Source organism: Carcharhinus amblyrhynchos, chromosome 35 (assembly GCF_965287045.1).
Source record: "Carcharhinus amblyrhynchos chromosome 35, sCarAmb.v2.hapA, whole genome shotgun sequence".
NCBI lineage: Eukaryota > Metazoa > Chordata > Chondrichthyes > Carcharhiniformes > Carcharhinidae > Carcharhinus > Carcharhinus amblyrhynchos.
Genome location: NC_137358.1, coordinates 5866006 through 5889037, shown reverse-complemented (window position 1 = coordinate 5889037; position 23032 = coordinate 5866006). Strand labels below are relative to the sequence as shown.

Here is a 23032-nt window from a genome sequence, read left to right as displayed (position 1 = left end):
ATCTGGCAGCGACAATAATCTCTCCCTCAACGTCAGTAAAATGAAAGTGGTCGTCATCGACTTCGGGAAGTGTAATGGAGGACATGCCCCTGTCTACATCAACAGGGACAAAGTGGAAATGGTCAGAAGCTTCATATTCCAGGTGTCCAGATCACCAACAACCTGTCCTGGTCCCTCCATACTGGCAGTATTGTTAAGAAAGCACACCAACACCTCTACTTTCTCAGGAAGCTAAGGAAATTCAGCATGTCCACTACCTGTGTTTATAGATGCACCATAGAAAGCATCCTTTCCAGATGTATCACAGGTTGGTATGGCTCCTGCACTGTCCAAGATTGCAAGAAACTACAAAAGGTTGTGAATGTAGCCCAATCCATCAGGCAAACCCAGCTCCATCCATTGACTCCGTCTATAGTTTCCGCTGCCTCAGAAAAGCAGCCAGCATAATCAAGGACCCCATGCACCCCAGACATTCTCTCTTCCACCTTCTTCTGTCAGGTAAAAGAAACAAAAGTCTGAGATCATGTACCAATCAAAGAACAGCTTCTTCCCTGCTGCCATCAGACTTTTGAATGGACCACATATTAAAATGATCTTTCTTTACACCCTTGACTGTAACATTGCATTCTGCAGCCTCTCCTTTCCTTCTCCTGTGTGTACCCTATGAAGGCTATGCTTTGCCAATATGGTGCACAAGAATCAATACTTTTCACAGTGTCCCAATACATGTGACAATAATAAATCAAATTAAACACATTCTCTGTAACTTGCATGTCTATGGTGTTGTAAACAGAGTGAAGTATTCCAAGGTGCGTCACGTGAATGTCCTCAGAATATCAACACTGAGCCAGAGAAGGCGGGATTGGGAGTGATGTTATCAGGGGAGGAGGGGCAAAATTTGGAAAAGAAGATTAGTGTGTGTGTCTACTCTGTGTGGAAGAATATCAGGTTGAAGTGAATCTCACTGTGTGCAGTTTGAACATGTGGCAACTTCACTGGGTCAACACTGTGAAGACTACAGCCAGACCCAGACAGGAACAGCCAGTCCTCACTGCCCCAGCTGTCTGTCGGTGCCACCCTTACTGCCACTGTCATTTTACCTGCGCTTTGTGCTGCATTGCTGCACTCTTTGTTCTGGTTGGAGCACTACTTCTGCTGGTTGCAAAATGGGATTGATATGATGTTGCTTGCAGAGCACTCTGAGCAAATATGGTAAGAGCCTAAAAGCACACAGTATCACAGGACAGGCCTGCTGTAACGCTTTGTTTTATACACTGGAAGCACTTTACAACATTCACTTCTTCCTCCATTTATTATTAAAGTATTTGCAGCACTCAGTGAGGTAAGGCTGGCTGGCCAATAGGCAATCGTTTCGACTCCTGGATAAATTACCCAAAGGAGATGTCTCTGAATAATGGAGAAAAAAAACCAACAGTTCAATCGATCTCCCTGAGTCTTGGTATATCTTTTCATCTCTATAAATACTCATCCAGTGATGTCTCTCGTCATTGCCAGCTATCTTTATCCTGATCACCTTTAACGCTGTATTCTTTTCTCAAGCTTCTTATGTCTCCACAAGCTGGCTTATTATCTATCTATCTGTCTGTCTATCTGTCTGTCCGCCTGTCTATCTCCCTTTCTCTCGGTCTCTCTATTTATCTATCCGTCTAGCATTTATCTATCTATCTATCTATCAATCTAACTATCTATCTATCTGCCTATCTATCTCCCCTCTCTCTCTCTCTATATATATATATACATATTTATCTAAATATTTATCTATCTATCTATCTGTCTGTCTGTGTCTGTCTGTGTCTGTCTGTCTTTCTATCTCAACGATAAATGTATATAAAATGCTGAAAGCTCTGTGCCTATTTAATTAATTATGGAATTTGTAACACTTTTATTTGCAGTCCCATGGCTGGTGTAGCTAGGAATATATTTAAATCTGAAAGTAGCCAATAATAAGGGTGTTGTGGTAACCCATGGTTACTGTCTCAGACAGATGCTGCTGTCAACAGAAACTTATTAAGATCTTTTATTATTTTCACTTCCAAAATGTCTAGGGAGTTAAACATTTAAATATTCCCAGTAACAGGCTTTAAAATATATCCATGCCAGAAATCCTTTTTGTTTTGTTTTGCTGTAAGAATGAAAACAATGGAGGAGGAGAACATTCGGCCCTTCAGTTCTAGTCTGTCATTCAGTATGATCAAATACTTCAATTCTACCTTCCCGCATTACACCCACATTTCTTAACTTCACTGGTCCAAAGATGCACCAATTTCTGCCTTAAATACATTCAATGAAGGAGCATTAACAATCCATCCAGATAAAGAATTCCAAACATTCACAACACTCTGAGAGAATACATTTTGCCTCATCTCAGTTCTAAGTGGACAAACTCTTATTCTGAGATTAGGGGCTGGATTTTCCAGTTGCACCCGCTCCAATGCCAGAAGATTCCATCCGTGGTCAATGGACTTATACATTGTCCGTGTCCCACCCACAACAATTCCTGTGGTGGACAGGATGGTAAAATTCTGCCCTATGGCTCCAAATTCTCTCCAGTCACAGAGATTTCCTCCCAATACCAGCCTTGACAAGCCCTGAAGAATGTTACATTTTTTAATAAGGTCACGTCTCACGCACGGCAACATGGTGGCACAGTGGTTAGCATTGCTGACTCACAGCACCACAGACCCAGGTTCGATTCTGGCTTTGGGTAACTGGCCGACTATGTGGAGTTTGCACATTCTCCCCATCTCTGCATGAGTTTCCTCCGGGTGCTCTAGTTTCTGCCCACAATCCAGAGATGTGAACATAAGAACATAAGAAATAGGAGCAGGAGTGGGCCATCTAGCCCTTCGAGCCTGCCCCGCCATTCAATAAGATCATGGCTGATCTGAAGTGGATCAGTTCCACTTACCCGCCTGCTCCCCATAACCCTTAATTCCCTTATTGATCAGAAATCTATCTATCCATGACTTAAACATATTCAACAAGGTAGCCTCCACCACTTCAATGGGCAGAGAATTCCAGAGATTCACCACTCTCTGAGAGAAGAAGTTCCTCCTCAACTCTGTTCTAAACTGACCTCCCCCCCCCTTATTTTGAGGCTGTGCCCTCTACTTCTGGTTCCCTTTCTAAGTGGAAAGAATCTCTCTACCTCTACCCTATCTAGCCCCTTCATTATCTTATATGTCTCTATAAGATCACCCCTCAGCCTTCTAAACTCCAGTGAGTAAAGGCCCAATGTACTCAATCTCTCCTCATAAGCTAACCCCCTCATCTCCGATATCAACAAGGTGAACCTTCTCTGTACTCCCTCCAAGGCCAATATATCCTTTCGCTAATAAGGGAACCAAAATTGCACACAGTACTCTAGTTGCAGCCTCACCAGTGCCTTGTACAGTTGCAGCAAGACCTCCCTGCTTTTATATTCTATCCCCCTCGCGATAAAGGCCAACATTCCATTCGCCTTCTTGATCACCTGCTGCACCTGCAGACTGACTTTTTGCGATTCATGCACAAGAGCCCCCAGGTCCTTCTGCACAGTAGCATGTTGTAATTTTTCACCATTTAAATAATATTCCATTTTACTATTATTTCTTCCAAAGTGGATTACCTCACATTTGCCATGGGCAGGTTAATTGGATTGGCCATGCTAATTTCCCCCCTTAGTGTCCCAAGATATGTAGGTTAGGATGATTAACTATGCTAAATGTGTGTGTAGACTTGGATAAGATGCTTTTGGAGTGTTGGTGCAGACTCCATGGGCCAACTGGCCTCCTTCTGCACTGTTGTATGGATTCTATTCAATGAGATGGACAACAAATGTTGGCCTTGTCAGTGGCGCATGCATCTCATGAAGAAACAAAATTTAATAAATGGGAAAACAGAAAATGCTGGAAATACTCAGAGATCAAGCAGTATAACGAGAGAGATAAGCAGAGTTACTGTTTCATGTCAATAGTCTTTCATGCTGGCACAAACCATTCAAGGTGGCAGGACATATTACAAATGCTGGTAAGAAAGTATATGGGATCTTTGGCAGACAGTGAAAAGACATGGAAGTTATGCAAAACAAAAACAGAAAACCTTGGAAAGTCTCAGCAGGCCGGACAGCATCTGTGGAGAGAGAAGAGAGCCAACATTTTCTTTTATTTGTTTGTGGGGCATGGACATGGCTGGCTGGCCAGCATTTATTGTCCATCCCTAGTTGCCCTTGTTCAGAGGGCAGTTGAGAATCAACCACATTGTTGTGGCTCTGGAGTCACATGTAGGCCAGAGGTAAGGATGGCAGATTTCCTTCGCTAAAGGACATTAACGAACCAGATGGCTTTTTACAACAATAGACAATGGTTTCATGGACATCAGTAGATTCTTAATCCCAGATTTTTTAAAAATTGAATTCAAATTCTACCATGGCCAGATTCGAACCTGGGAGACAGAATATTAGATGAGTTTCTGGATTAATTGTCTAGTGATAATACCACTATGCCATCACCTCTTGTGACTACTTCAAGACAGATTGACCATCAGAGTTGAAGAGAAGGAAAATCAGGTAATATTTATGCTGTGAGGATGAGGGGGGTTATAATTGATAGGGATAGAATCATAGAATCATAGAGCCCTACAGTGCAGAAAGAGGCTCTTCAGCCCATCGAGTCTGCATCGACCACAATCCCATCCAGGCCCTACCCCCATATCCCTACATATTTACCTACTAATCCCTCTAACCTAAGCACCCTATTACACTAAGGGGCAATTTTAACATGGCCAATCAACCTAACCCGCACATCTGCTGACTATGGGAGGAAACCAGAGCACCCAGAGGAATCTCACGCAGACACAAGGAGAATGTGCAAACTCCAAATAGCATAGACTGCAAGATAAATGGAATGTAAGTGTTGATGATAAAGGCTAAGGATGGTGCTAATAGCATCCATTAAGAGAACAGAATATGTAAATGTCAGGACAAAGAAGCAGAGTTTTGAATGTGGCAGTTGGCCCTAGTGGGCTGGAATGGGGGAGTGGTGGTGATGAGGGAGGGTAGAATAAGACAGCAGACTAGATCTTAGAAGTGGAAAATAAAAATAAGAATATGAAGTAATACAAATGGGTTAATAAGATGAAAAGAAGAAATGAAATCAAATAAAATATGCTGGATGCTATCAGATCTTGACTTCCTAGCTCCTGTGATGGATGGATGGATGGATGGAGAGACAGATGGATAAAGAAAGAGGAAATTACAGCGCAGGAACTGGCCATCTGACCGAAATAGTCCAGGCCATTATTTATGTTCTGCAAGCACCTCCTCACACCCTACTTTATCTCAGCCTATCAATAAATCTTTGATTTTGACTTGATTTGATTTATTATTATCACACTTAATGGGATACAGTGAAAACTATTGTTTCTTGCATGTTATATGGGCAAAGCATATCATTCATAGAGTACATCAGGGAGAAGGAAAGAAGAGGATGCAGAATGTAGTGTTACAGTCATAGCTAGGGTTCAGAGGTGTAGAGCTATTATTAACTTTATTCCTTTGTCCCACACTTATTCATCCAGCTTCCCCTTAAATGTCTCTATGTAATTCATCTTAACCACTCCCGGGAGGAGCAGTTCCATATTCCCTGGATAGAGAAGTTTCTGCTGAATCACACTACTGGATTTATCAGTGGCCACCTTATATCTATGGGCCCCAGATTGTGGACCTGATTGCAAGCAAAAAATATTCTCTGGATGCCCAGATACACAGGGAGATAGGTGCATTGTTTCACACTACCAGCCTGTGTTGTGTGACCATATGTTCCCAGCAGTTAAGATGATCAAATCTCAGTTGGTTACCATAGCATCCACTTTAGGGAACCTCGACTGATTGGCTTCTATCCAGCCAGATAAAGCTGATTGACAGTACGGGGCAGCCAATGAAGAGCCGAGTTATCCATTTAGGGCAATGGGTGATGGCAGGGGACGGGCAAGGGGTTGGCAGACACTACCTGGCCTCAGAAAAGTTTCAGGAGGAGAGGGAACTGGCCAACGTGCTGAAATGCGGGGTGGGAGCTATCCAGCAGCCCTGGTGCTGAAAGTGGCTGTGGAAGCTGTCCAGCAACCGTGGTGCTGAAACTCGCAGCTGGAGCTATCCAGCAGCCGTGGTGCTGAATTCCCCACTCGGGACGGCACTGCAACTTCAACCTGGGCCGCTTAAACTCAAGAGGCACCTCCCTCACCCCTGATGAAACATCCCACACACTTGGGTGCAAGCATAGCCAAAGGATTTACCGCCCTCCCACCCCACCCCACCTTCCCCGAGCAATGCTGATCCGTGATGTTATGAATCAGCCCAATGTGGTTTGATCACATGTAATCTTGCAGGAAGAGAAACATGTCTCTCCTTTACAATTTGGTCCACGGGGCGCGCTATTTCCCCGCCGTCAGAAATCAATAGAGACGCCAAGGACATTGGCAGGAAAGGTCACTTTAGCAAACTTCTGAGAGTCTTGTAATATGCCGGCCGGCCTTTAAGCTCCGTGATGATCGAAATTGGAATTGTTTGAGGTGGGCTCCGCGTTAGAGTAAGAGGCATCTGGCAGGTAACGTTCTTGGCGGAGCTATGGAGATAAGGAAAGAGCAGTTCAAGAAATTGGCTGGGGATACCTTGGGGCACCTACACAGGTGAGTTTGCCTCCTTCTACTCTCTCAGAGAGCCTGCAAATATTTCATAGAACGATGGGCAATGTTATTATCGAAAGATTTGATTGTTTGTTGCATACACTGTTCCCGCTGTTTCCCCTTCTCGCCAGGGCTGAATCACGATTTACAGATGAAGTGCTAGCATTTCCTCTTAATCGAATTTCTAGGATGTTAACCTTTAAGTATTGAACTAGTTACTTTTTCTATACATATGTTCTGTGCTTCCATGACAAAGATCCATTCAAAGCTTTTAACCCGGCTGCCTATCTCAAAGGTTTCTTTTAAAAAAATAAGATTATCCCTTTCTGAATGCTTGTTCGATTAGATGTTTAACATCTTTATTATTTTAACGATTACTTCGTTAACTGCGGGGTGGGGAAGAACGCTATTCAAGGAGAATAGTACGTGTGCTATGAAGGGATTCCGAGGATTAGAACTGAAAGCCCAAGAACAGCCTTATAAATGAAGATTGCAACTTGCTACAACTAAAGAAACACGCGGATATTCCAGTTTCCGTTCAAGTCCCGTTAATTTATATCAAATGTTCCAACAGGCGGTTTGTGCATTAATAATTGTGGAATTATCTTGGGGCGCAAACTCGAATAATAATAATCGAATAATTATATTCATCCGTGAACTGTACACTTGACATTGCATTACCTTGCACTTTCAGCACTTTTCCAAATTACCCAACATCATTTCCAAAATCAACGGATCTTTCTAACATAATCGCGGCCCCTCCATCGCCGTTTAAACGATGGAAGATGTCTCCTTATCTCCTCTATCAAGGGCACGCCAGTGTTTTTTTTTTGCAAAGTCAAACCGGGCCCTGATATTACTGGCAAGGGAGAATTTAACCGCAGTGTACTTAACAGCCCTGGCAAAGTCTATTGTGCAGCAGAGGATAAACTGATATCCCCATCCATCTACGTGTAATGGGGCTTCAGATTTAACCTAAGTTACTGTGTGATCATTTTATACGAAAAAAAACTTAATAGCTGGTTTACAATCATCTCCTTGATGAGCCTTGGTGTTGCCTTTTACGCTGTGGGCCCGAAGGTTGTGGACTGATGGAATCGAGAGAACGTGGAGCCATTAAACTCCACAAGAATGTTTTCTTGTATAGCTATGTTCATCTCGCATTACTGTAGATGAACACAATGCATTTATTGCGTTGGAATTTAACACAATTTTAACCTCTGATTTTAAGAATTTATATGCACACACAGCTTCAAGATCTTTCATCGACCATTCTCGTGTTAACTGCAACTCAACATCTTTCCTTCCATTAAAAATGTAGTTTGAGGAAAGAAATTTCTTCAAATATTTCCCTCTTTCACTCCTTCCCTGCGACACTGGCTGGAAGTCGTTCCCTGTAGGAGACATTGCTGATAAATAATTTAAGTAACAGAAGTGCATTCTATTTTCCCTCTCTCTCTCCCACCTTTTATATTTCAATTGTCTACAATCACAAACCAGATGCATTAATTGTTTTTTTTTCTCTCAGGAGAATTTGTACAAATCCTGCTCTGGTCTGCTTAATCTGTGCCTAAATATATATGTTCGATAGCATGTAATGCACTGATGATGCGCAGCTACTGGCTGAAGGGCGAGTATTTGTGATAGTCTTAAAGCACATTATGCATTTAATCCGAAACGTGCGTTAGCCACTGCGTCGAGTGCTTTTACAAAATTGTAATTTCAGTGAGTGAGGGTGGAAAGAAGGAGGGGGGGGGGGGGAGCAGAATTAATTGTTTGAAACGAGAGATGAGACTTTTTTGATTTGATTTTTGATTTGATTTATTATTATCGCATCTATTAGTTAATAGTGGAAATTCCCAAGATTTGTGGATTAGGTGGATTGTCCATGCTAAAATTTCCTCTTAGTATCACGGTAACTAGCCAGGGTAAATGCATGGGATTGTGGGGATAGGACCTGGGTGGGATTGTGGTTAGTGCAGACACGATAGGGTAAATGGTCTCCTTCTGCACTGTAGGATTCTATTATTCTATGATTCCATGAAGTATTGTTTCTTGCATGCCATACAGATAAAGCATACCGTTCACAGAAAAGGGAAGGCGAGGGTGCAGAATGTAGAGTTACAGTCACAGTTAGGGTGTAGAGAAAGATCAACTTAATACGGAGTAGGCTGATTTGATTTACAGAAGGGGAGGAATCTAAAATAGAAAATGCTGGAAAATCTCAGCAGGGATTTTCTCTCATGGTCATTCGGCCATTGTCTCCCCATGAGAGAAAATCATGGGGAGGTGATGGCCTAGTGGTATTATCGCTAGACTATTAATCGAGAAACTCAGTTAATGTTCTGGAGACCTGGGTTTGAATCCCACCACGGCAGATGGTGGAATTTGAATTCAATAAAAAAAATCTGGAATTAAGAATCTACTGATGACCATGAAATCATTGTCCATTGTCAGAGAAAAAAAGACTATCTGGTTCCCTTTAGGGAAGGAAATCTGCCATCCTTACCTGGCCTGGCCTACATGTGACTCCAGAGCCACAGCAATGTGGTTGACTCTCAACTGCCCTCCAAGGGCAACTAAGGACAGGCAATAAATGCTGGCCAGCCAGCGATTCCCTCTACTGAGTTAAAATAAAAAAGGTCTGACAGCATCTGTGGAGAGAGAATAGAGCCAACGTTTCAAGTCTAGATGACCCTTTGATTTGATTTATTATTGTCACATGTATTAGCATATAGCGAAACGTATTGCGCTATACAGACAAAGCAAACCGTTTATAGAGAATGAAAGGAGAAGGTGCAGAAAGTAGTATTACTGTCATAGCTAGGGTGTAGAGAAAGTCAACTTAATGCAAGGTGGGTTCATTCAAAAGTCTGATGGCAGCAGGGAAGAAGCTGTTCTTAGTCTGTCTAAATAAATAGATTTGTGTATAAGCACACGAATTTATGAGTGTCTGATTATATCCCCTCCCCCCATTCTCCCTCACGTCAATGCAAGGCCAGTTGCAGCCTAGATTGCAAAACACCCAAGTATGTATAATATGATCGATTAATATTTCAGTGCATTTGAAGCGTGTTGGCATTTGCCAACCTCCATGCTGCAAATCTAGCTCCTGTTTCCCTAGAAGCAAATGGCTTCATTACAGACACGAGAAACTTTTACAAGGGCAAGAAAAAAAAAACAGGCGGGGGTGGGGAGGATTTTATTTCAGATCGGAAGATCCATCCGCTGAATAAGAATGGTTTTGTGTTGGGGGAGGGGATTTGGCAGCTGAATTGGTTAAGATTCCCCAGATTGTTAAATTATTAACATTTCCGAATGCATAATATTGAATCTCCCCGCATCTCCCTCCCTTCCAGTTGGCAAAAAGGAGTGGAAAAAAAAACTTTTTTCTTTTCATTGCATTTCGACAGAGAAGTGAACATTGGAGACAGGCGTTCATTTACCCCCATTTCGTTAGATTCGATCCCCCAATTCTTACCACAAGTTGGTGCCTGCGACCAAGGATAGATGCCCTCGATAGTGGCACATCAGAAAATGCCGGCTTAAATTCGTCTCCAGAAATAATTTCATCTTTTTTTTCCCCCTTTGCTACGGATCCAAGAGTCCCAAAATGCGGCGCCTATCTCACCTCCAACTGTCCAGTTCACGGCCCCCAAATTCTGCCGTTTCATACGAAATGCAAGGGCTAGGGAAAGGAGAGATAGATTCGATATGCAACCGGAATAAACGAATGTTTCGAATTCTGAGATCCGGTTAGGCTGTTGCTGTCTAACAGAGATATTGGTGGAAAAGTTAGGTGACCTGTTTTCATTAATATGACTGATTTGTTATGGGCTGGGCAGATTTCGTTTCGAATATCGTTAAGTTTAATTATTGGGATGGAAGATATGGGGCTCAGCTACTGGTCCATGTAGGATTCTATTCTGATTGGAATGTAGAGTGCATCACTTCTCAATAGATTTCTATTGGTTTCCCCCCATCAGTGTCATCCCTGATTCGGGTCTACCACTTGTGAAAGGGCTTCATTAATAAAATATATTTCTGTAAAGGCAGAAAGACCCGCTCACCGAAGACAAATTAAAGTGAATTTACCGCCTGGGCTGCCCTCAGCTTAATGTAATATTGAATAGCATTTGATTAAAGCTTACTTCGTGTTTTAATTTCAAAGTCATACATTGTGCAAGGCCAGGATTATCCTTGATGAATGGGCTCCTAAATTATTTATTGCGTACCGGGACCGGATTAGTATTGAGATATTCAGTTCCAGGGGGAGACGGGGCGGGGAGCCAGCCGGTGACCAGGTGATATCATTGAGCCTTCCATGTGTCCAGAATCACCAGGGCCAATCTTTCAACAGCTCAAACCCTCCCCTTCAACCCACCTCTGAGCATTCCCCTTTTATATCATCAACCATCTGGAATATTGTGTGAAGTTCTGGTGTCCTTATCGGAGGAAGGACGTCCTCGCTGGAGAGGGAGTGCGGCGAAGGCTTTTGATTTGATTTGATTTGTCATTATTGTCACATGTATTAACATACAGTGAAAAGTATTGTTTCTTGCACGCTATACAGACAAAATATATCGTTCAAAGAAAAAGAGAGTGCAGAATGTAATGTTACAGCCATAGCCAGGGTGTAGAGAAAGATCAACTTAATGCAAGGTACGTCCATTCTTGATGGTTTGAGTTATAAGGAGAGGCTGGATAGGCTGGGACTTTTTTCTCTGGAGTGTAGAAGGTTGAGGGATGATCTTACAAAGGTCTATAAAATAATGAGGGGCATAGATCAGCTAGATAGTCAATAACTTTTCCCAAAGGTAGGGAAGTCTAAAATTAGAGGGCATAGGTTTAAGGTGGGAGGGGAGAGATACAAAAGGGTCCAAAGGGGCAAATTTTTCACACAGAGGGTGGTGAGTGTCTGGATCAAGCTGCCAGAGATAGTAATAGAGGCAGGTACAATTTTGTCTTTTAAAAAGCATTTAGGTAGTTACATGGGTAAGATGGGTGTAAAGGGATATGGGCCAAATGCAATCAATTGGGATGAGCTTAGGTATTTAACAAAAAGGTGACATGGACAAGTTGGGCTGAAGGGCTTTGTTTCCATGCAGTAAACCTCTATGACTCTATTCAAAAGTCTGACAGCAGCAGGGAAGAAACTGTTCTCGAGTTGGTTGGTACGTGACTTTTGTATCCTTTTTCTGACAGACGAAGGTGGAAGAGAGAATGTCTGGGATGCATGGGGTTCATTTTTATGCTGGTTGCTTTGCTGAAGCAGCGGGAAATGTGGACAGAGTCGATGTATGGGAGGCTTGTTTGTGTGATGGATTGGGTGACATTCATCACCTTTTGTATTTTCTTGTGGTCTTGAGCAAAGCAAAAGCCATACCAAGCTGTGATACAACCAGAAAAAATGCTTCTGCAAAAATTGGAGTGAGTCGTAGTGGACATGCCAAATTTCCTTAGTCTTCTGAGAAAATAGAGGCATTGGTGGGCTTTCTTAACTATTGTATTGGCATGGGGGAGCCAGGCCTCATTGTTAGTTGGTTTACCAGGCTAATTCCCTGGGATGAGGTGAAACTAAGGGCAGAATTTTCCAGACACAAAACCAGAAAATCCCGCCACAGGTCAATGGACCTTTTCATGGTCTGCCCCTTGCCCGCTATGATTCCCATGGTGGGCACAATGGGAGAATTCACACTTAAATCCGTTGGGATTATATTCACTGGAGCTTAGAAGAGTGAGAGGTGATCACATAGAAATTTAAAAGATTCTAACAGGGTTCGGAAAGAATGGATGGATTCAGAAAGAATGTTCCTAATGGTGGGGGAGTCCAAAACTAGGGGGCATAGTTTGAGGATAAGGGGTAAACCTTTTGGGACTGAGGTGAGGAGAAATTTCTTCACCCAGAGGATGGCGAATGTGTGGAATTCACAACCGCAGAAAGTAGCTGAGGCCAAAATGTTGTGTTTTCAAGATGAAATTAGATAGCTCATAGAAATCATCAAAGAAACCCTACAGTGCAGAAGGAGGCCATTTGGCCCTTCGAGTCTGTGCCAACAACAATTCCACCCAGGCCCTATTCCCGTAACTCCACCTATTTATTCTGCTAGTCCCTCTAATTTATGCATCCTGGGACACTAAGGGGTAATTTATCATGGCCAATACACCTAACCTGCACATCTTTGGACCGTGGGAGGAAACTGGAGGAAACCCATGAAGATACTGAGAGAACATGCATTCTCCACACAGACAGTGACCGGAGCCAGGAATCAAATTCAGGTCTCTGGAGCAATGAGGTAGCAGTGTGCCACCATGCCACCCTTGGGGCTAAAGAGGTCAAGGGATATGGGGGAAAGATGGAATCAGAGTATTGAAATTGATGATCAGCCATAATTAAGATGAATGGTGCAGGAGGCTTGAAGGGCTGAATGGCTGAACCCTGCTTCTAGTTTCTATGTTTCCATGTTAACCACTCAATGTTTTCAATTCGATCCCTGACATTGACCACTCCAAGAATCCATTTTTCCTCGATTTAATCGATCAAGTCTTACAATTGGATTCCTGTTTGTAACTCAGCCCCTTCATGGCTAGAGACCTATTTACATTTGCAATATGTGTTTGCAGGTGGGGAGAACACATGAAAACAGTTCATTAGTGTGATATATTAGGAGTTAATTTTATCTTTGACATATGCTGGCTAAATTAACGCAGTGATGCAGGGGTTTGAACTCTGGAGTAATTAAAGGAGCACTGGATAATTACACAAATTGAGTTTAGTTGTCAATTTTGTCGTCATCATCAGTGTGGAACTCCCTCCCTAACAATATCTTCAACACAAGAACTGCAATAGGTCAACAAGGCAGCTCATTACCACCTTCTTAAGGGCAACTAGGGAGAATGGGCATTAAGAGACTGCTTTGCCTGTGATGTTAATATTCAATTAAATAATAACTTTTAATTTAAGAAGTGGGGTTTTTGACTTCTGGTCATAGAATAGCTCTGTTGATCCCTCCTCCTCCATCAGTGTATCTTCTCCCTGTATATCAAGTAAGGGGAAGGTTTGATCCCCCCGCCCCACACACACACACAGAGTAGATGGTGAAATTTGAATTCAATCTGGATTTAAAGCAATGATTATTGTAAAAACCCATCTGGGTCACTAATATCCTTTAGGGAAGGAAATCTGCCATCCTTACCCGGTCTGGCCAACATGGTAACCACAGTAAGAAGTCTCACAACACCCGGTTAAAGTCCAACAGATTTATTTGTAGCAAACGCCACTAGCTTTCAGAACTGGCTGTTCCCTCATCTGGTGGGTGGGAGTTCTGATGACAAACAGGGCCTATAAAGACTCAAACTCTCGCGGGCACAGTCGAGGCCTTCCGTGCCCATTGGGCACCGCAGGGGCTGAGGTGCCTTATAGACCCCGATAATCACATTTTGATTTGACTCGTCTTAAGTTTCCTTTGTACTTTTGTTTCCGTTCGGGCCGTTTCCCCCTCCTTTTGGGGAGCCGTCCCCTTTTTCTTTGCCCAAATGTAATTTAAGTTTGTTTGCTTGGTTCGACCCACCCAAAAGAACGACTCAAACTCAGTTTAATTAATAATGATTAGAATGTGAGTCTTTACAGCTAATTAAGTCTTAAAGGTACAGGCAATGTGAGTGGAGATAGCATTAAGGACAAGTTAAAAAGATGTGTATTGTTTCCAGACAGGAAAGTTAGAGAGATTTTGCAAGTCCAGGCAAGCTGTGGAGGTTACGGATAGTGTGACATGAACCCAAGGTCCCGGTTGAGGCCGTCCTCATGTGTGTGGAACTTGGCTGTCTGTCTCTGCTCAGTGACTCTGCGCTGACGTGTGTCATGAAGGCGCCTTGGCGAACACTTATCCGAAGATCAGAGGCCGAATGCCCGTGACCGCTGAAGTGTTCGCCGACAGGAAGAGAACAGTCTTGCCTGGTGATTGTTGAGTGGTGTCCATTCATCCGTTGTTGAACACTGCTCGACAAACACAATGCAAGACTGTTCTCCACCTGTTGGGGAACACTTCAGAGGTCACGGGCATTCGGCCTTTGATCTTCGGGTAAGCGTTCTCCAAGGCGGCCTGCATGACATACGACAACGCAGAGTCACTGAGCAGAAACTGATAGACAAGTTCCGTACACATGAGGACGGCCTCAACCAGGACCTTGGGTTCATGTCACACTATTTGTAACCCCCACAGCTTGCCTGGACTTGCAAAATCTCACTAACTGTCCTGTCTGGAAACAATACACATCTTTTTAACCTGTGCTTAATGCTCTCTCCACTCACATTGCCTGTACCTTTAAGACTTGATTAGCTGTAAAGAGTCACATTCCAATCATTATTCATGTAAATTAAGATTGTGTCTTTATATGCCCTGCCTGTGATCAGAACTCCCACCCACCTGATGAAGGCACAGCTAGTTCTGAAAGCTAGTGGTGTTTGCTCCAAATAAACCTGGTGTTGTGAGTCTTCTTACTGTGTTTACCCCAGTCCAACGCTGGCATCTCCACATCATGACTACACAGTAACTCCAGAGCCACAGCAATGTGGTTGACTCTCAATTGCCTTCTGAAATGGCTGAGCAAGACATGCAGTTCAAGGGCAACTGGGATGGGCAATAAATGCTGGCCCAGCCAGTGCTGCCCCCATCTGTGTAAGTCCCTACTTGAAGTTGTTCACAAGGTAAGATTTGTGATTCTGTGGTGAAGAATGAAATTGCATTAATATAGCACCTCACTCCATCTCTGGAAGGTCTGATGCAATCTGCAGCCAACAGAGGAGGTTTTCTCTTTGAAGTTTAGCCACCACTGCAGGAAATGCAGCAGCCAATCTGCTGCTGCTGGATGATGGCACAATGGTTAGCACTGCTGCCTCACAGCCTCAGGGACCTGGGTTCAATTCCCACTTTGGGTCACGGTCTGTGTGGAGTCTGCACATTCTCCCCATATCTGCATGGGTTTCTTCTGGTTTCCTCCCACAGTCCAAATTTGTGCAGGTTAGGTGGATTGGCCATCCCTTAATGTCCCAAATTAGGGGGAAATAAGTGGGGTAAATACTTGGTGTTCTGGAAATAGGGCCTGGGTGGGATGCTGTGTCAAGGAGTTGGTGCAGATTTGGTGGGCTGAATGGCCTCCTTCTGCACTGATTCAATGGTTCTATAAAGTAGTGCCCTGGGATGATTTGCATACAGCTGCAAGGACAAACATATCCCAAGAATGAATTTAAAAAGTATTAAATCAAGACAGAAAATAACAAGAGAAGGGTATATCTTTCAATCAGCTTTCTGAGGGAGATGGTACAATGAACAGAACATGCAACATAACTGTGGCATTTTAGACATGTATGTATGAACAAAGGGGGACATTTGGCATGTTTTGTTTTCCACAATAGGGGCCAATTCCAGGGTAATCTCCTCTTCATTACAACATAATGGGTGGCACAGTGGGTAGCACTACTGTCTCAGAGCCAGGAACCTGGGTTCGATTCCTTGCTTGGGTCACTGTCTGTGTAGAGTCTGCACATTCTCCCTGTGTCTGAGTGGGTTTCCTCTGGGAGCTCTGGTTTCCTTCCACATTCTGAAAGATGTGCTGGTTAGGTGCATTGACCTGAACAGGTGCCGGACATGGCAAATTTCACAGTAACTTCATTGCAGTATTAATGCAAGCCTTACTTGTGACTAATAAATAAACTCTACTTTTATACTTTTGTAGGAACTCAGAGGGTGGGATTTTATGGTCTCGCTAGTCTTGAAACCTTGCCTAAGGTCAAAAGGTTTTTCCCCAGTCTGTACCTCACCCCCTCTGATTCCCATGGCAGGCAGGGTGGCAAAACTCCAGCGAGAATATCACAGGATTGTTATGGCTCAGATGGAGGCCATTTGGTCCATCATGGCTGCACTGGCTCTCTCCAAACGAACATCAGAACTTAGTGCCATTCCATCTGCTTTTCCCCTGCGCCCCTGCATGTTTTCTATTCAATAGCAGCATATATGATTGAGTGTGTATGTGCGTGCGAGTGTGTCTACATATAGTTCAGTCAGGCAGCATTGTCAGTGTGGGCCAAAGGGTCTGTTCCTGTACTGTAATTTCCTTTGTTCTTATGTCCCTGAGTCTATAAATAAATATATACTTTAATATATATAAATCAGCTTGATATTGATTGTTTTAAATATGAAAGCAAAATTAGCAGTTGCTAGAAATAAATAACTTAAATGGTGGTGGGTAATATTCTCTCTAAGGCGCGCGGCCCCCTAACAGTCTAAATTCTCCAAACGGACAATTCAAAACACCAGGGCTGTGCAAAGCATGCCTAAAGGGCCAAGCGCTTTAAAAATCATCTGTGCACCCATAGACAAATTTAACAAGGAATATTGGTGGTCGGCAATGTCCTTGAACCAGTTCAGCGAAGATAAATCCATGAAGCTGTTAAACAAGAAGTTCCCACAGATTTTGATCCAGCAAATGTATCATGAGCTTCAACTGCAGTTAGATCTTATTTACTTACTGCCACTGAAGAGGAAAAGACCGCAAGAAACTACAAAAGGATCATGAACATAGCCCAATGCATCACGCAAACCAACCTCCCATCCATTGACTCTGTCTGTACTTCCTGCTGCCTCAGGAAAGCAGCCAGAATCATGGACCCCCTCCCACCGCCACACCACGATGTACTCTCTTCTGCCTTTACCAAAAATGTGCAGGTTATGTTGATTGGCCATTCTAAATTGTCCATTAGTGTCAGGGAGATTAAGAGGATAAATGCGTGGGAATATGGGGATAGAGCCTGCACGGGATTGTTGTTGGTGCAGAACTGATGGGCCAAATGGCCTCCTACAGCACTGTAGGGATTCTGTGGTTCTATTTTATGTCTCTTCCATCAGGAAAAGGATTCAAAAGTCTGAGGTCACATACCAACCAACTCAAGAACAGCTTTTTCCCTGCTGCGATCAGACTTTTGAATGGACCTACCTCACACTAAGTTGATCTTTCCCTACACCCTAGCTGTGACTAACACTACATTCTGCATTCTCTCCTTTCCTTCTTTATGAAAGGTATGCTTTGTCCATATAGCGCGCCATGAACAATAATTTTCACTGTATCCCAGTACGTGACAATAACAAATCAAGTCACATCAAAATGTTGCATATAAAATGGATATCAGCAGATTGTTAGATATTTGAGATCACATCATTCAGATGAATATATTTCTCTTTTATTGAATAAAAGGCAATATCACTCTCATTTAAAAGGACATTAAAATGGACACTGAGGGGTGCTGGCCCAAAATAATAACTTAAACATGCGATTCTCAGTCTGAATAATGAGATTGTTTAGTCTACCAGCCAAATATTTTGCCACCTTAATCCTCATAATGAATCAAATATCTCTTAGAGTTTAATTCATTTAAGTGTGATTCAGGTTCTCTCATCAATTCCTTCAAATTGTGTTCATTACAAAAATGCAGATATCATAAGTGGAACGAGTCTCATATGAATCTTATGCCTGCAATGCAGAAGGAGACCATTTGGCCCATCAAATCTGCACTGACTCAAGCCCAGGCTTAACCTGTAACCCTACAATTTTACCCTGCCAATCCCCCCAACCATATCTTGGTCATGCTAAATTTTCACTTAGTGTCCCAATCTATTTAACCTACACATCTTTAGACACCAAGGGGACAATTTAGCATAGCCAATCAATCTAACCTACACATTGTTAGACAACAAGGAGCAATTTAGTATGAGCCAATCCACCTAATGTACACATCATAGACACCAAGGGACAATTTAACATGGGCCAATCAATCTAACCCACACATAGTTAGGCATTAAGGGGCAATTTAGCATGGCCAATTCACCTAAATTGCATCGCTTTTTGATTTGATTCAACTTATTATTGTCACATGTATTGGCATACAACGTCAGGGCCCTGGGTCCGATTCCTGGCTTGGGTCACTGTCTGTGGAGTTTGCACATTCTCCCCCTGGGTTTCCTTCGAGTGCTCCGGTTTCCTCTCATAGTCTAAAGATGTGCAGGTTAGGGGGATTGGCCATAGTAAATTGCCCCTGAGTGTCAGGAGGAATTGCATGCGGTTATGGCGATGAGATCTGGGTAGGATTGTGATCGGTGCAGACTTGATGGGCCAAATGGCCTACTTCTGCACTTTAGGATTCTATGATTGCATGCTCTAAAGAAAAAGGACACCATTCATAGCATACGTGGAGGAGAAGGAAAGGAGAGGGTACAGAATATAGTTTTATAGTCACACCTAGGGTGTAGAGAAAGATCAACTTAATATAAGGTAGATCCATTCAAAAGTCTGAAGACAGCAGGGAAGAAACTGTTCTTGAGTCAGTTGGAACTGTGGGAGGAAACTGGAGCACCGGGAGGAAAGTCACACAGACACGGGGACAAGGTGCAAACTCTACACAGTCAACCAAGGCCGGAATTGAACTCAGGTTCCTGATGCTGTGAGGCATCTATGCTAACCACTGTGCCACCATGACAGCCATCTACACTCATCCAGGATGTGGGGTTGACTTTCAAGTACCAATGAGTAGCTTAACTCTCAAAAAAGGCAGCTGAAGGCACTTAAAATTAGGCAACAAATAAGGAGTTAACGTTATTTTTTCAGATCAGGGGAAATGACTAATTCCCCACTTTGTCTAAAGAAATTGGCCATTTCAAATCAATCCCAATGACTATTATAGGCAGTAAAGTGTTAACAGTCACCTTTTTATTAAGACCATCTAAAGTGTTTCCCTATATATTCTAAAAGACAATAAATAACACATTGCCATAAAGGTATGTTCAGGCTAAACCTAAAAATGCAATTTATTTACAAGTGAGAAAATTACAGGGATGGCAAAAATCACTGAAAAATGGTTTGGTACAAATATATGCAAGATGTTAAGATTAAATTAGTCCACTTATGATTCAGAACATGTTTTTGACGCAACTCAATTAATCACCAAGACTTTTGCAGGATGTAAGCCGACGCGTAGACTTCCCAATACGGATTTGAGGTGACCTTCCCATCCATCACACAGGTTTCAGTTTTCAAAGTAGAATCAGCTGAAGGTGAAGAAAAGTTATTGAGGAGCAACATTAGCAACATTAATATACATCCCACAAAACAGGCACGTGGTTAAAGAGTGATCGGTCATTCAAATTTGTGACATAATGTTCCACATTTTGTGAAGTATTTTTCAATTACCAAGACCAAAGATTTGGCATCTTGGTTATGCCACAGGTCAAATAATAAGTTTCGTAGACAGCTGCGCTCTTGCCTCCATCTTATGGACTGTAAACACATCCAGGCTTCATCTTAATCCCAGCTACTTCACAAGCACATTGTTCTTTATATGTAAGGGGCGTCTATCTTATCATAGAATCCCTACAGTGCAGAAGGAGGCCATTTGGCCCATTGAGTCTGCACTGACTCTCTCTAGGAAAGCATCTAACCCTGGTCCACTCCCCCCCACTCTAAACCCATAACCCCATGTATTTAGCTCACCAAACAACTCCCCCCACCCCCCACCCCACCCCTGCTAACCTGCATATCTTTGGACACTAAGGGCCCTCTTTTAACATTTTGATTCTAAGTGCTGGGCAGCCTTTAAACTGGGGATGTTTCAGATCCAACTTTTCGACCTGTACTCAGGCGCCCCCATATGCACTCTGCCTGAAAAAATACCAGCAATTCTGAATCTCACTGCACAAGCCTGTGGGCAGTGCTTAACGCACCCAAAACCCTGCAGCTCCAATCGGCAGCTCCAACTGCGCACGCGCAGAAAAAGAGGTTAGAATGTGGCTCCCCTGCCACATCACTCCCGGGCCGGACAGTGCCTCCCCCTGGCCCCCTCAGACATTGCCCCACCCCCACAACATTACCGACCCACTTATCCCTCACCCACCCGCCACCCAGACCGATCGCAGCCCCCTTCCCCCACCCACCCCCCCCAATCCCCTCATTGATCTCAGGCAGAGCGGCAGTGGATCCCCCCCCTCACTGATCTCAAGCAGAGAGCCGTCAGACACTCAGCACTTACCTCCTCACTAACTGGAGCGCCCGAATCAGGCTTTTGTGGATCACGTCTGTTTCGTGCAGATTCTGGACAAGCGAACGCAGTGGTAAAGGAGGAAGTGCGGTCCGTTAAGTCAATTTAACTGCAGACAAATCCATTTAAATGGCAATCGCGAACGTTTCGGGCATGGTCACGATCGTGGCCATTTTCGGGCCTTGGTAAAGGGGGAACTGGTGCAGAGGCAGGCATGAATCACACTACTCGCCTCATGCCCGACTTTACCAAGTTTTCCCGCCTGTAAACGGCTGCAATGCAATGATAAAATCGGGCCCTAAGAATCCATTCAGCGTGGCCAATCCACCTAACCTGCACCCCTTTGGACACTAAGGGGCTTTTACCATGGCAGCCTGCTATATGAGAGGCTGGAGACAGGAGTTTGTCTGGATCTCGGTCCAGAGATGTTAAAAGGCTGGCAATCTGGCACCCCACATGAGCATGTCTGCTTTTGGTACTAGCTGGATCTGAAGAAAGGATTTATATCTATAGGGGATAAAGTTTAAAGTTTATTATTTTTTATTATGATTAAGTAAACTTTCACAATGCAGTTATTGTGAAAATCCCCTATTCGCCATACTCCAGCTCCTGTTCAGGTATACTGAAGGAGAATTTAGCATGGCCAATTCACCAAACCAGCACGTTTTTTGGACTGTGGGAGGAAACTGAAGCAGGAAAGCCATGCAGAACAGGGAGAACGTGTAAACTCCATACAGACAGTGACCCAAGCCAGGAATTGAACCCAGGTCCCTAGCACTGAGGCAGCAGTGCTAATCACTGTGCCACTATTCTTCGAGTGGATGTAGCAGTTTCTAGGGGGTATAACTATAAGGCTCATGGTGAGAGATATAGGTAGATCCGAGGTAGATTCTTTACTCAGAGTGGTTGGGGTGTGGAATGCACTGCCTGCTGTGATAGTGGAGTTGGACACTTTAGGAACTTTCAAGCGGTTATTGGATAGTCACATGGAGCACCCCAGAATAACAGGAAGTGGGATAGCTTGATCTTGGGTTTGGACATAGCTCGGCACAACATCGAGGGCCAAAGGGCCTATACTGTGCTGTACTGTTCTATGTATCTATGCCCGCCAAAGGCAACTAGCCATGGGCAATAATTGTTGCCCAGCCAGTGATGCCCATGTCCCACACGTGAATAAAATGAAATCAGGCACAGTGGTTAGCACTGCAGCCTCACAGCACCAGGGACCCGGATTTGATGTGCAAACTCTGCACATTCTCCCTGTGTCTGCATGGGTTTCATCCAGACACTCTGGGGGTTTCTTCCCACAGTCCAAAAATGTGCAGGTGAGGTGGATTGGCTATGCTAAATTGCCCCTTAGTGTCAAGGAGACTAGCTAACGTAAATGCATGGGGATATGGGGATAGGGCCTGGGTGGGATTGTGGTTGGTGCAGGCGCGATGGGTTGAATAGCCTTCTTCTGCACCGTAGGATTCCAAGATACTTCAAGCTCAGCTCTGAAGAAGAGTGATACAGACTCAATGTTAATTCTATTTTCTCTCTCCACAGATGCTGCCAGACCTCTTGAGTTTTCCCAGCTTTTTTTGTTGCTTATTTATAAATGTATTGAATACTTGTATAACCCAATTAATCCTGGGAAAAAGATTCTATATCTTGGTTAAGCCGGGGTCAGAGTCTGACTATGTCTTGTAACTCATTGAGAAAACATTCTGGTCTGCCTTTCTTGGATCCAGACTGGGTGGTCTCTCATTCCCCATACTGAACAAGTTTTTGCCCACTCACTTAATCTGCCTAAACTCATTAGTCCTTCGCCATTTATGTCTACAGACTGACTGTTGTCTCTAACTTAGTATCATCACCAAACTTATACAACTCTGTTCCTTCATTCCATTCATATATGTTCAAAAACTTGAGGCCCTGGTATATATCCCTGGTGAACTCCCCATAGTCACATCATTTACAAGTACATTCTTGTAGCTGTTTATATTATTGTTGCAGTTTAGTGGCGTATTGGTGGGTTGGAATGTAGACAATGTTATCGTTCTATGCTGGAGTGTAGATTCTCAATTTTTAACAATTCTTTCATGGGATGTGGGTGTCACTGGCTAGGCCAGCATTTATTGCCCATCCCTAATTGCACTTGAGAGTCAACCCCATTGCTGTGGATCTGGAGTCACACGTAGGCCAGACCAGGTAAGGAAGGCAGATTTCCTTCCCTAAAGGGACATTAGTGAACCAGGTGGGTTTGTACAACAATTAACAATGGTT

At 43.5% G+C, this 23032-nt stretch overlaps 1 protein-coding gene across 1 annotated transcript in view; it reads left to right on the top strand.

Moving 5' to 3' along the window:
* Window positions 1–5999: 5999 nt before the first annotated feature.
* LOC145361684 (vesicular glutamate transporter 1) overlaps window positions 6000–23032 on the top strand; it is a 73314-nt gene continuing 56281 nt past the window's right edge. Inside the window, exon 1 of the mRNA XM_080217592.1 lies at window positions 6000–6684. Within this exon, the coding sequence (XP_080073718.1) occupies window positions 6623–6684 (62 nt within the window). The 5' untranslated portion in view covers window positions 6000–6622. The remainder of the gene's footprint in view (window positions 6685–23032) is intronic.